Source organism: Copidosoma floridanum, unplaced genomic scaffold (genome assembly GCF_036245765.1).
Source record: "Copidosoma floridanum isolate Cflo_tuat_1 unplaced genomic scaffold, Cflo_Japanese_pri ptg000021l, whole genome shotgun sequence".
Classification (NCBI taxonomy): Eukaryota; Metazoa; Arthropoda; class Insecta; order Hymenoptera; family Encyrtidae; genus Copidosoma; species Copidosoma floridanum.
Window position 1 is genome coordinate 8156433 of NW_028321898.1, and position 14738 is coordinate 8171170.

The 14738-nt window shown below is 32.2% G+C and overlaps 1 protein-coding gene across 1 annotated transcript in view; it reads right to left on the reverse strand.

The window, feature by feature from the left end:
* Positions 1–734: 734 nt before the first annotated feature.
* The window catches only part of LOC106641906 (multicopper oxidase 3), a 545989-nt gene continuing 531985 nt past the window's right edge, over positions 735–14738 (reverse strand). The window contains exon 10 of the mRNA XM_089594463.1: positions 735–963. Coding sequence (XP_089450589.1) covers positions 797–963 — 167 coding nt within the window. The 3' untranslated portion in view covers positions 735–796. The remainder of the gene's footprint in view (positions 964–14738) is intronic.

The following is a 14738-nucleotide window of genomic DNA, read 5'->3' on the forward strand; positions in this document are numbered from 1 at the left end:
TTAATAAATGCAGTAATAAGGATATACTAAATTTAATAGTGTTTTTAGATACATTTATATTGAAGTAATAGTATTAATCGTAAAACAATATTTTTTTACTAATTACTGTTATGTGAAAGACCTACATATGAGAAAAGAACATACTGAAGTACTTTTTATGAAAAGTGTTTTCCAGATATTATTAACTTATAAATGATTTGATAATAATAACTCATATTTTACTATATTTATTGACTGCATGACATAGTATTTAGAAGTTACGGAAATAAATTAACAAATAGTTCATGCAAAATATATAAATTTAATGCTTTATACAGATACTGCTTATTATCTTATAGTAATTATTGTTGTACCCTTAAGTATTAGAATTTGTGTTATTCGTATTTTTGTTCTTTATATAAGTATTATGATAACTATTACAACTGCTGATACTATACTTATAACTATTATTAGTGGTAGAAATACATTTTTACTATTCTATATAGGCTTAGATATAAGACATGAATTCGCACAAATAGTTGTAGTGACGTATTTACAAATGAGATTTGAAAATTTTTTTTGCATCAGTCTCTACTCTTGCTGTCTGAAGGTTCTAATGACATAAAATTTATAAATTTGTCTCTATATTTCCTTATACTTATCATACTTTTTGTATATCTTAATCCTAATCACAATACATTTTCATGTACAAAGATATTCGAGTATTTTACAATATTATATACAATCATAATTGGTGCAGTCTCTTTGAACGAGTAACTTATTCCTTCATTATCTAATTTGCTAAATAATAACCCTATCAAAAGCTATCATTCGGAAATGGTGATGTTATTGGAGGTAAATGATCACCACAAGTTGGAAAGTTTGGTGGTATGGGTGGTAGATCAGCATGTGTTCCAACATGTAAAATTAAATTCATTCCAATGACGATGTGGAACAAAAAATGGCAGTGGAATAACCAGTAACCTGGAAAAATAAATATGGTCATTATTTAAATCATTTTTAGAAGAATTGTTTTAGAAATATAAGTTATAAAATTATACATTTACTCTTGACACATATGTTTTCTAAATAAAGTAACTACAATGATAGTCTAACACATTATAATTGCACTTTTCATTTACATATTTGAGATGCTGCCTTAATTATGTGAGTTACTTCATCCTAGGATAAAAAATAGCACTAATATGTTTGTATAAAATGAGCAACACAAGGTCAGAAGGAGAATTAAATGGGTAATTGCTTTTCTTGATCCATCCTTAGGACAGCCCACACCATGACTAACATAAGTTGAGAATATTGTGACTTATCTGATTTGGAATATTATTTCCTTTAAAAAGGCAACGTAACAGAGGCTTAACATCTGGTTTATGTAATCTATCCAAGCAATTAATAAAAATTTCTGTCTGCCCTTTACAATGGAATTTTTTTTCGAAATTTTTGCATACAATTAATATAAACATAAAGATAAAATTATGAGAGCAAAAAAAAACGAAACAGTAAGCAACAAAATTTTCATAATATACTATTATCAGAAAATAGATTTTTCTATGCCATTGACTTAAAAAGTAAACGTTATTGTAAATGCAATGGATGGACATATTCTCTTTTCAGTTTCTGTACCATAAACAATCGTGTACGTGCCATGATAGATATAACTTTCTGTACTCTTTTGGCCTCGGTATTTGTTATACTATTACATTTTTGTAAACAAATATTTACATCAGAACAAAATAATGATTAAAAAAAAAAATTAAACATGTAATTTCTAATGTAGATGATGAAATTACTTTATTTCGGCGAAACTCTCTCTCTCTCTCTCTCTGTGTGTGTGTGTGTGTGTGTGTGTGCATGCGTGCATCAGTGCACATATGTGTTTACCAGTATAAAAGTGGAATCAGTTGTATTACTGATATTTATTATACTACTTTTACTATCTAGGGTAGATGGTCCTATTATCAGACCCTCTCCGAAATATTGATGGCGTTACTTATCATCACTTGAGTAACTAATAGAATATTATTTGTATACCAATTTTTTCACAAGTTGAAGTACGTAATAATTGAATATTTTTCTAAAGATTTACATACTAAAACAACTTCACAAACTTTGTGAACATCCTTATATTTTAATATACTTTATAGAATGAACGGAGATAAAATTCGGTCATATTTCTTAGGTACTTAAATGTAAGTTTTTTCAATTTTAAAAGCATTTTAATTTTATAATCCTCGTAAGCTTACTGTTTTATATATTAATGAAATTGTTGGAGCAAGTTTTTAATTAAGAAAATTTTTTTTTTTAATTATGTACTTAAAAAACTTTCAATTAACCATTTTGATAATTAAACCTTGTAAGCCCCTCAAAAAAGATTAGTTGTTTTCTTTTCAACAACGAAAAATTAGAACAATAAAAAACAAAAACAATATGTCAATCAGTCGAAAATACTTAAATCAAACGTATTTTTCATTAAGTTTTAAATTTAGTGCATTCCCTGAAATTGCCCCACTGGTTTTTTGAAAAATTTGACTTTTTTAATGATGATTACATTTTTTGCGATGTCTCGTATCTATAGAATATTAAAATAGTTAAGTACGTATACATTATAAAATGATATAATCACTGAATAGTTTAAGAAGATACTTTTTTTGTAATGATTTAAAAGTCTAAGAGCCAAGTTTATTATACCTGCAATTTCGAAAGATAATTTGAACTTTTGCTATGTTTTGTTTACGCATATGCTTATAAACACGAGTATAAATGTTTAATCATTTAAACTTTAACTTCAAAGATTGTCATTTATACATTCATTTTCGTTTTTCATAATTTTCAAGTACGGTTTTTTAAATAATTATCAAATAACAATGAATAAATATATAACTTGAAACTTTTATTAAAAGTTAAACTATGTCTTCATGAATTGAATAATTGTAGACAAAAATGTTTCAATAAAAATAAAACTCACTGGTAATTTTTTTCAAAATGCTTATACTTTTTAACAGTGACTTTTATAAATATATAAATATTATTGCACTTGTAATTTGTAAGTGATGAGGTAAGTTTGGGGTATGGGTAAATTTATCGTGGACAACTCTTTCAGTATAACCTAACAGTTTTTCTAGAAAATCTTTTGGTACAACATCAATGGTGTGACTATACTGAATAGCTCTGTGGGTCGTATTATTTTTCAGGTTTATATTTATCAGGAAGAGAAGGATTAAAAGCCTTGAAATCCACTGTCATCTTTTAACGTTCAGTCACCACGTCACCACTCTATATTCTTCTTTATATGTTTATTGAATATTTATGTACACTTCAACAACTAAATTTATTAAAATGAATACCTATAAAACACTAATTTATTGGTACATTTATATATACAACTATAAAACCTCTAACTCACTATCACTGAACCATTAAAGAAATGAAACAATCGTATTAACTATCTTGCATAGAACTTTCATCATTTACAAGAGAGTTTGAGACTTAATCAGGTAGGAAGATCTGGATCTTTTGGTTGATGGAAATTACTATTTTACAATTATACACTGTAATTACACGCTTCACATAGGTCACGTACTTTCTTTTAACCCCCATGTCTGAAAATTTCTTCATCTGCGGGAAGGTATTGCCAATATTACCATTTAGTTATAAGCATAATACTTACAACAAAAAGAGCGGGTTTCATAGTCTTAAATTCTTGTAGGAAATCTGTCTGCCTTAAAACTTACTGGAGAAAGAATGTTCTTTAGAACTGTACTCATGCCCCCATGGTAGGATATTTATAGTATTCAAAAGTAGGTAACGTTTATTATCAACATGACTTAGAGTTTGTTCTTCTTGTCTTTCTTTATAAATAACATGCAGCCATACGCGTATGTTCTGTTTCGCGCGTACAACTATAATCTCGTCTCAAGATGAGTTTGGTCTAGCAATGAGTGCTTCTACACTAAATCTCTCCTCCCACTTCTTCGCAAGTTCAACATTAATTCGTCTTCTTTCATTTTTCACAGTCTTACTGTAAGCTGCATTAATTATAAGCTTATAAGATAACTTTTAAAACTCATTTTGTTGATTTCTATCTTTTTTTAGCGTTGAAATCAACATACTTTTTAATTAATCTCTTTCTTAAAAATATAGAACACAATGAAAATTTCATAAAATAAGTTTTTTTTTAGAGGTAACGGTATTTCTTTGTAACGTATAAGTTTTTTTCATCAAACGATGTAGCAATACATTTCTTACATCTTTAATAAGGTGGTGCTTAGCATTCTGTACAAAACTGTCAATTTTCATAACAATTATAAATACTCTTGGTTTATTTCTTATATTAAACCTATATTTTTTTATTCATTGAAATTAGATACGTCTTGATTACAAATACTTTTAACATATTTGAACCCGCCACATGGTTAATGCTGTGTTGTTGCCCATTAATAAGGGTAATTAGTGTCATAATACATGAGGTATTTATCTTTTCTTTCAATTGTAACATTCACTTACAAATGAATTATTTGCCTTAGCATATCTATAACAGCATTGAGTTGGTCCTTTTCTTGTACCTTATTCAACAAACAGCAATATTATTCCTATATAAATTAAGAACTAAAGCTAAATCTTGGTTCTATCAAGCACTACTGATAAATATATGTTTTTATACTTATTGGGTGAATTTTTGCGAATCTAGCATTTAATATTCATAAACTTGATTGTTTTACTTAGAGGGGTTATGTAACGAGGCTATACATATATCTCTGTTTGGTTTAGCGTTCGGGAGTGCCCCAGAGCTTTCTAAGCTAGGGGTTGGCGATACCTACCTGATACCTAAAAAATACTCGATACTTTTTATGAAGAACCGCTACTTTACCCAATACTCTCTAAGCTTTGATTTTTTGGTGTTGATACTTTTTGACTGAGTATCAAGCAAAGTATTACCAATTTGTGGCTCTATTTGGCAATGATGTGTTGGTAAAGTACTAGGTTGGTTCCTACCCCCACCTATGCTTAAGTAACGGATCCTGAGTTTGAACATGTAAACAATAGTTAATCAGCTGATTACTGTTTTGGAGCACCTGAGCCGTTTGGGGTCGCATTTATACGCCACCATCGATCAGCTAATTAACTATTGTTTAGATGCTTGAATATAAGGTCATCCATTAGCCTACATCCAGTAATTAAAAGGGTAAAAAAAATTTATTATATACACATACCTTAGTTCTAATGAGTTGAACAGTTTATTTTTACATATTATGCAAGTGATCATAAATAATTTGACAAAACTTCCCAACATCATTACCATGTTTATGTATTCTTCATTAAGAAATAAGACGAGATTTCAGATTTTTCTACGTTTCGAAAAAAGAAGTTTTGGCAAGAGAAAAAAACTGTCAAGAAGATTTAATTCTGTAAAAAGTTTGAAGCGTACAACAAGTTCTTATTTTTTTTTAACAATCGATTCTGCTACCATAGAATGCAAAATATTTTCAAACGATCGTGACTCTTGTATAATGAAATTGTGAAAATTTTTAATTAAACAGTAAAAATTATATTTATTTTGAAACTTAATATTCTTCACATTCTATAGATTACTCTATTACTTTATTTACTATCAACGATGATTTTGAATAATTGACAAAGATGTCAATAATTACTTGATATAAGAACTGCGATAACATTGGTCTATGTCTACCTAGAGAATAAAAAAAAAGCAAATTGTAGTTCTTGATCTCTACTTAAATAATATTATTTTAAAAGTTCGTTGTGTGCATTAAAATACAGTAAAAATAAGCAAAAAGCGCTGAATAAAATGTTCAATTTAGAGTAAAACATTTACAAATTTATTTAACTTCATTATCGTCAAAGTCAAAGTTTAAGTCAAATAGACTTGAATGGATCAATGAGACTCTATTCTTCTATGTTACAAGAACATCTATGTAAATTTTTAGATGAAAAAAAACCGAAAAAAGTTATTGAGGTGTAACATCGGTGTATCCACATTAATTTTTTTTTCCTAGCTTCAAAACTTTCCGTGCCGATTTTATAACACTAAACGCAGGGGCCAATGTGCATCTACAAAGAGGTGAATCACCTACAAGATTGCTCGTAGCTAAGGTATTACGACCATGCATAACTTACATACATGCACGCTGGCCCATGCTGATTGGAAAAGAAATCAAACGAAATACTTTTCAAAGCGTAAAATAATAAAGAAACTTTAAAAAACTAACAGATGCAAAAGGTAAAGGGGGAACAGCTGCGCTGAGGTTTAATATTAGATATTAGTATATATAAATCGAGTTTAATGTGAAAAACTAGAATAACTTAGAGTTAAGACCCATAGGCTTAGCGAGTATAGTAGCAAATGTTAAAATTATTACATATGGCTAATACAACCTGTACACGCTACACCATTACAACTGCACACCATTAGCCAGCAAAAATATTACATAATCCTACGAAAGCAGTTTTGTTGACTTTCAAAGAAGTATCCGATTTTTACCATTTATGTTTGCAGGCTCACAGTTTACTGTACAACCCTTTTGTATCACGTTAACAATTTCATAAACATACTGAAATAAAATTTGTAATTTATAAAAAATTGTAATAATAAATTGTAATCTTGTTCAAAAACTGTCACGGTTTTAAATGTAAAGGAAAACGGGAAAATAAAGGCACTTCCCCCTCTTCCTGACACAGAGATGTCGAGAGAGTATCCGCACTCTTTCCCCAACACGGGTAACGGAATTTCCGATTCCCCAGGGCACCCCGAGCCGACTTCCTCTCCTACGACAAGCAGGAAAACCCATAGTTGACCAAATGCTACTAAAATTTTGAAATACATTTACAACTAACAACGAATGAAAACTATCGGTAAATCTAAGTAAGTTAACAATATAATAGTTCGCGACGAGCCCCCCACTACTGTTTCTATGGTTGTACGTGTTTTAACCAAAGAAACCGCTGTTGTTAAATAATCATTCATGATTATTTATTAGTCCGATCAATGCTCACGTGTACAGCAGAAAATCTAGCAATTATTATAGTTATTAATATCTAAAATTAACTACTACTAAGACTATTATTAATACCATGAAGAACCGAAAATTTATTCAATCAAACCTGAATATTAGCGATTTTCACCGCTGTTTTTGCATTGGGTTCGATTGAATGGGTGAACAATGGTTACTATTTGTTAATACTTATTAATACCACATCTGAACATTAATATTAAGTTATGATAAAATCTTGTAACTTTTGATGTAAAAGGGAAAGGAAGGGCATGAGTAAGTGAATCACCTTCCCTTCTTTTGACGCACAGAGGAGAACAAGCCGGATGTGGGATGTGCCAATTTCTGAGTGGCTAAACTAGAGCAGTTCTAGCCAATTAGATTTTCGGCTATTGTCTTTTCTTCAAAATTTTACCCCGGCAAGTTTTCCTCCGTTTTTCGAGCCAGCGCGTGACCAGTTTCGCTTCTCGCAATAAAAAGGCCCGTAGGCCCAGAGAAAAATCAGTTCAGTTTGGCACGCAACATTCGACAATACCCTTCAAGGTAGACTGAATAGTAAGAGTCCGCCTCTGCTAGTTTTCCCTTTTAAATAAAAGTAAGTGACAAGGTATTAGATTTCTAAAGATTCTTACTTTCTATCAAGTGTTTCTTTTTGCGTGAACGCCATTACTTGCCATAGTATTGGTACCCGTGAATCACCGGGAAATATAAAGTGTTTTTGTTTGCACGAACGCCATTACTCGCTATAATATTAGTACCCGTGGATCACCGGGAAATATAAAGTGTTTTTTTTGCGCGAACGTCATTACTCGCTGTAATATTAGTAGCCGTGGATACCGGGAAAAATCAAGTGTTTTTGCGCGAATGCCATTACTCGCCATCGTATTGGTACCCGTGGATCCCTGGGAAATATAAAGTGTTTTTTTTTGCGCGAACGCCATTACTCGTCTAGTATTGGTACCCGTGGATCACCGGAAAATATAAAGTGTTTTTTGTGAACGCCATTACTCGCCATAGTATTGGTACCCGTAGATCAGCGGGAAATATAAAGTGTTTTTCAGGAACGCCATTACTTGCCATAGTATTGGCACCCATCGGTTACCGGGAATATCAAATTAGCCACGCACATACCATTGCTCTCCGTGGTAGTAATACCATCAGAATAGCAAGGACCGATCGGATTAAAGCAAATACTCACCACGATATTAGTGTGTCAAAGTCAGATTGCGAGTTAACACGCCTCTTCCACGTACGATACCCTTACTCGTGACGGTGTTAACAGTTTTTAGATCGCGAACGAGATACACACCGCTCCTGGTGAAAGAGAGCCGCGAGCAAGTGCATCGGAATATTGCACAGCAGTCGGTCTTAGTTGCGTGAAAGCAGTCGTAGCCCTTTTTCAAGTACCGCGTCGTTAAGTTGAACTACCCCTTTAACCCCACGTCCCACCTACGCGCCCAGTGTGAGTCCCGAGCTATTAAGCGAAAGCGTAGGCTCGAGTAGTACGTTGCGCCGACGTAACAGAGGTTTGAAAATCGTAAAAAAAACGATTTTTTGAAAAATCGACATGTTTCATCGTCCATAACTCGGCTTAATTTAGATTTTTTTAACATTAATGGGTGTAAATTTTGTGTGTCTTAATAAGACAAAAAAATTTTCTGACAGATTTCAAAAACTTTAAAAAGTGCCAAAGTTATGAGCCCTTCAATATAGTCTAAAATTGCAAAAAACACGTCGTACCGTTTGGGACCGTAAGGGTATTTGGAAGAAACCCTATCATATAAACCTAGGTCATAACCTTTATTTAAGACGGAAAAATTCGCTTGAACCGGATTTTGAAGCTTCCAGTTCGATTTTCAGCAGCATTTTGAAAAAAGCAAAAAAACAGCTAAGTAAAGTTAGTTTTCTGATTTCAAAGGGTATATATCTTAGCTTTCTGGGCACCTGGAGGACTTCAATTTTGGCTTGTATTTAATTTTTTAGGCACAATGATGTATTAGAATTTAAACTAAATCCAAGAATCCACTGCTCATGGATTTGGTTGAAAGATGTTATTTTGACCTATACATACATGTGTGTGCACGCGCGTACGAATGTGTTTAAATTAAATTTAGAACTATTACTGCTGCTAATAAATCTTTCAACTCAAATGACCAGAGTGCTTAATTTATGTCAGTAATAATCTATAATCTTGTATTTAATTTGCCAAACAATCCTGGGTCCTTACTTAACTAGAACCAACTTTTTTGTATACACGCTAACTTATGCAGCTCTGTCTTCTCGAAGCCTAATGAAAAAGTACCAAGAAAGAGAAAGAAAAAAAACGCAGTTGTTAGTTTTTCGTGTTTATTGAGTAGATGCGTGTGCGCACGCGCGCGCGCGCGCGTGTGTGTGTGTGATTACACTATAGGTAGAAAAAGTGTAAGTATATTTGTAATAGTGTTATTGTATGTATCTAAGATATTGATATCTTAAGGTGTTAATGTATTTAGTTAAGGAAAGTCGTGGAAACAGAGGGTTGAGATTCATATTATATCATTGTAGATATTGTTACGCCTGTAAATCTTACAAAACGTATGTAATTAATTACTGACAACAAGGAAAATAATAGTTTTTTACGTATTAAATATGAAGCAGTATATTGACTTTTTATTTGTAGACTCTCTTACATTCATAATTAAAAAAAAAAAAATTAACATCATATTTGAAGCATTAAGACAACATTAAAAATATTTTCTTTAAAATCAGCAATTCTAAGGCTCAAATGAGTTTTTTGCTGCGAAAAAAAGTGTTTTCATTTGACTATGTCAAATGCCTTATTTAAGAAAATTGAAAGAAAGAGGCTATTGTTAGGAGGTGATTCTTATAGCAAATTGTATTTCAAAGTCAGAATATTAACATTCAAAAAACGTGTCATTTTTATTTGAAATTTAAAAGCGTGGTAAATATTCTGATTCATGCCTGAAAACTTACGTTCTTTTACTAGCTGATATCGTCAAAAACTTTGTGGATAACATATACTCGGAAGCCTTTGGATGAGATCTAGCTGACACCTATACTATCTTTAGACTGACTTGTGATTAAGTGCTAAAGAGAACCAAAATTTAGCTTGACCTCTTAATTAATATAGAAATAATGATGCTGTTTGATAAATGAAATATAAGAAAAGGAAAACGTCGATGCTACAACTTGAACAAAAGACAAATACCTTATATATTAGAATGATAAAAACCCTTATAACTGAGCAATAACACGGGATTTACCATGCGGTAAATTTAAATGGGTTAAAAGTGTTCATACTCAAAATATATCCTAAGTCCGTAAATTAAAAAATGTAGGTTTAATTTAACAAGGCAAAACAAGACAAAATTATTTCTTTTTAATGTAAAGTCAACTCAATAAAATTTTTAATAACCCCTCTCCTTATCCCTCTTATTATCACTCAATTTGTTTTTATACCTGCTAGCTCCCTCTAATTTTCTCTTTACGCTTCTTTTACCTCCTCCCCTCAGCACCCTTTACAGAAAGAGTTAAAATGTTCCTTTTTTCCATACAGATTGAGAAAATACAATCTTGGTCAATAGACTTGTTAAATAACGATTAATGTCATTAAAGTTTGTTTTCAGCTCCAAACCAAAAACTGTGGACTACAGTCTCACGTTCCTTTACAAGCTGCGGGACAGCAGATAGTCCAACTATTTGTTTGTTTAAGAAAAGACGGAAGAAGTAGAGAGTTGAATATAATATCCAGATTAACTTACCTTTCTTTCCACTAGAAACTAATACTGGCAACTCTGCTTTAATTATTAATTCGGATGACCAATTCAGATGACCTATGATTCCTCTTTTCGTTGGATTTATAATTATTTATTTTATAATAACTTAAATTCTTTTTCTAGTAACTCTTGTACCACTTTATTTTATGTTACTTGTATACATATAAAAAGAAATAGAGAAAAGACGGAACGTCTGGTCAATCTTTTAACATTAGTTATTAACGTCTGCACTGGATAAGCGGCAGCGAGCTACTAACTAAAACGCCACGCTAAGAAATGCACCTTGCTGGAAGTTTTACTTAAAACTTCTTCGTCTTACTTGCTATGAGGCCGGTACTTGCTGACTTCATGTGTTTAGGCTTCATGGCTCGCTTTGGTTGTCATTTGACACTTCCAAGAGCCACGAAGTACACAGTCAGCTTTGTTAGGCGACGACTCTCGTTGAGCATGACTCTGTAAAGAGTCTTAAAATTTTATCATTGGGAATGAAATGTAGCAGGATAAAATAGAATTAAAAAAAAATTTATTAATTTACGCAAGTCGTCACCTAACAGCCTCCCCTTCTTAAAACTATCACTGTCCTCGGTGAATATATATTATATTATATTATTTTATTTATTTATTTATTTATTTTTGTAATACTTTTATTCTATAAGTGAACATTTATGAGTTACAAAACATAAACATATTACAATAATCCTTATAGTAATATAATAAAGTATTAATTTACAGAATTATTACATTTGTTTATTCAGGAGTGAGAGTCAGGGAAGGAATAGACTCGTGAATATTACGTCTTCTTCTTCTCCTTGGCCCCTGTTTTTGTGTTGTTAATTACTAGTCTATAAAGAGCATCGATATTTGCTGATACTCCCATCTCAAGGCATAGTTTATAGTGCCAGTCGTATTTTACCCAGTTGATATTTTTCTGGCATGATGGGCAGATCTTTTTTAATTTCATTTGTGTTTTACACAAAAGACTGTGCACTTCTAGGTGGCATTTGTATATTAAATTTCCACACGATAAAAGTGGTACTATTTCACGGTTTTTTTGCGAGTCTTTTTGGGAGTAATTAGCCCCATACATTTTGAGTCCTTTTAGGGCCCTTTCCGTCGATTCTTCGTTACAGTATGTAGCGAAGCTTAGGGATAACTGTCTTCCATCGTCACATATGACATCTAATGGGTAGTAGTTTAAATGGCTCAAAGGGCCAAAGGTTATTAACAACCGGGTGTATTCATCTGGATTCATAATGGCCGGTACCTTAGATACTACTTTTCGTGGAAGTGAGTCATTGTCTTTTGGATTGTTATTTACTTTGATCGTGTTTTCTGTTTTTGGTTTTTTTGTGATTACATTTTTTGGCTGCTGAGTTATGCAATACACTACTATCTGGCGCATGTTTTCTGCCCACTCCGCAGATCCATACGTTATATGAACGGAAATAATATCTTTCCGTTTTTGTTTTTTGGTTGAAAAATGAATATTTTCTATTGGATATTTGTTTTCGAAAAATTTAATAATATAGTTTGTGTTAATAGGTTTTTTAATAATGACGCTTATTTTAGTCCCGGTACGATTTACTCTTACAAATCGTAATATTGGACTGAGCTCTTTTTCATTAACTTTTTTAAGGGTTTTGACTTTCATCGTTGACTCTACATTCTTAGTTGGTGCTTAGATGTTTCGTGATGATGATTTGTCTCCTATTTCAATGGTTGTTGTGTCATTTAAGGTTGCTGTAGTAACTGCGGCATCACATAGTTGGTAATATTCGGCCTCGTAGCCGGTGTATGGGGCCGAACATGGCTGTTCTTTTAATGATAACATCGGACCAAATTTGTAAAGCGATGTTTCCAATTGGCGCTTATCAATTGGTTCTTCGGTCATTGTGTTTAACCAACGTCCATTTTCCGATACATTGTGGACCTTGACTTGTCTTTTATTTGGCAAGGGGACAGGTGCCGTTGACTTTGCCCGATTCCTCTCGTCCAATACATTCGACAATGAGTTGAATAGCTCCTGTAGCGTTAGCGCTGCATTTAGGTAATCAGCCACTATCGCTGCCTCCCGTGGTGGAAGGAATGCCACCTCGTAACTTGAGTACCCCATAGCACAGGGTTCTTGTTCGATGGACCTCACTATCCCGAAGTTTTCCAGAAGTTTTTTGAGCATTAGCCTACTATAATCCCCCTGCAGCAGTATGTTTAGCTGGGATCTATCAGCCATTGCTTCTGTGATATTAGCGTTTTGTTTGTCCATTGTGTGTGTAATTCTGCAAGCGTAAATATGATGGATGTTGTGAGGATCATAACTTGATACTGTACATGTATGAGTGTTCTTGTAGTATGATTCGTGTTGTTATTGTTCGTAAGTGATGTATGGAATGCAGATATGAGAATAAAATTAGGTTTATGAAACTATTGGATAATGGGTAGGGAATACATGGATAGATACAATTATTACTTATCATGCTATGCCGAAATATTTGCGTATTTATAATACAAATAAATAAGTAGTTTTAATGCATGCTAAAGCTTAATATTACGAAAGAGGAAAATAAAAAATTTTGACAATAGAGTAACATGCAGCTAAAACAGAATACAACGTGCGCTCTTAAATTTAAAGCCTAATTATTATTATTTTCATAATTATTAAATTTATTTATTTATACTTATATTTATTTATAGATATATATATATATATACATTTTTTTTTACCTATAATAAACGTATTTCATATAAATCCTAAAGATAAAATTAAACAATAAAGTGAAGTTAAGGAGAAGGAATACGTGAAAGGAAAAATTGATTTTACAAAGCTTAAAGTTAAAATGCCAGAACTAAGTGATGTGTATTTGACGTAGAAGGTGGCTAGTTGAATGAAAGGGTTCAATTATTGGGTTTATTTTCTGCTACTTTTGATCTTTTCTCGTAGATCGATAGTATTGGTAAGGATTGACTTCGTTTCTGTAGTTTGTGTATAGCATTGTCTTCTGCATGTAATCACATGTCTGTGGTAAGTCATTAACTCAACTTGTTGTTGACATAATGGGTGAGTTAATTTCCGGTTTATTTTGTATTTTGTACTCCTTTTAATTGGTTCAGCGTATTTCGTGCGATATTCGGGTTCATCGTTCTGCAATGCTAAAATAGTACTTTTAGGATCCATGTATTTTTCATATCCTTGGGATAATCTTCCCCGCCGATCTCTAACGGCATAACAATATTCTAGGGTGCGAAATTGAGAGAAATGATTAAAGAAATCTCTTTCTCTTTTCGTTTCTTCTATATCCCATGGCAGAAGACACATAAGTCTTTTTGGATCAATGTTTGGTGTATCATTGTCGTTTCTTGATGGTGTTGGTGAAGAGATCTTTTCTGCTTGACAAATAGTGGATTTCATCTTAAAAGGAAAAAGTATTTGAACTTCTTATCCTGTATTTAGTGTTTCATCAGTTACTTTAGTAAATGAATCACTATTGTATTTGGCGGTTATAGTTCGATGTTCATAACTATGTAAATCTGTAAGTATGTGCATTTCCTCAATATTTCCTTTATTTTTTAATTGTTCAATAACTTTATGTAAAGGTTGGTTTATGTTGACTCTAGTCTTTACTGTTATTTCATATTTGGGGTTCATTGTTCTAGCTGGAAGAAAAAGAGTATCAAATTAATATTGATTTATGAATCCATTTCCAGTTTTTGGGGTGTATGGCGTGGGAATATTAAACTCCGTGTCTCCATTATAGTTCTAGCTTTAGATGATTTAGGTATTTTTTGTTTTTCTTCAATTTCAACATACAGTTCAGTTGGTTCGTGTTCATTTGGTTCTTGTTTTATGGTTACTCGGGGTTCTGCGTTCAGTGGGTTGATGGTACGTTTTATAAATTTTTCCGAGATACTACGTTTCACAATCTTCTTGAAACAGCTTCTTGCTTTGCTGATGAGTATTGCT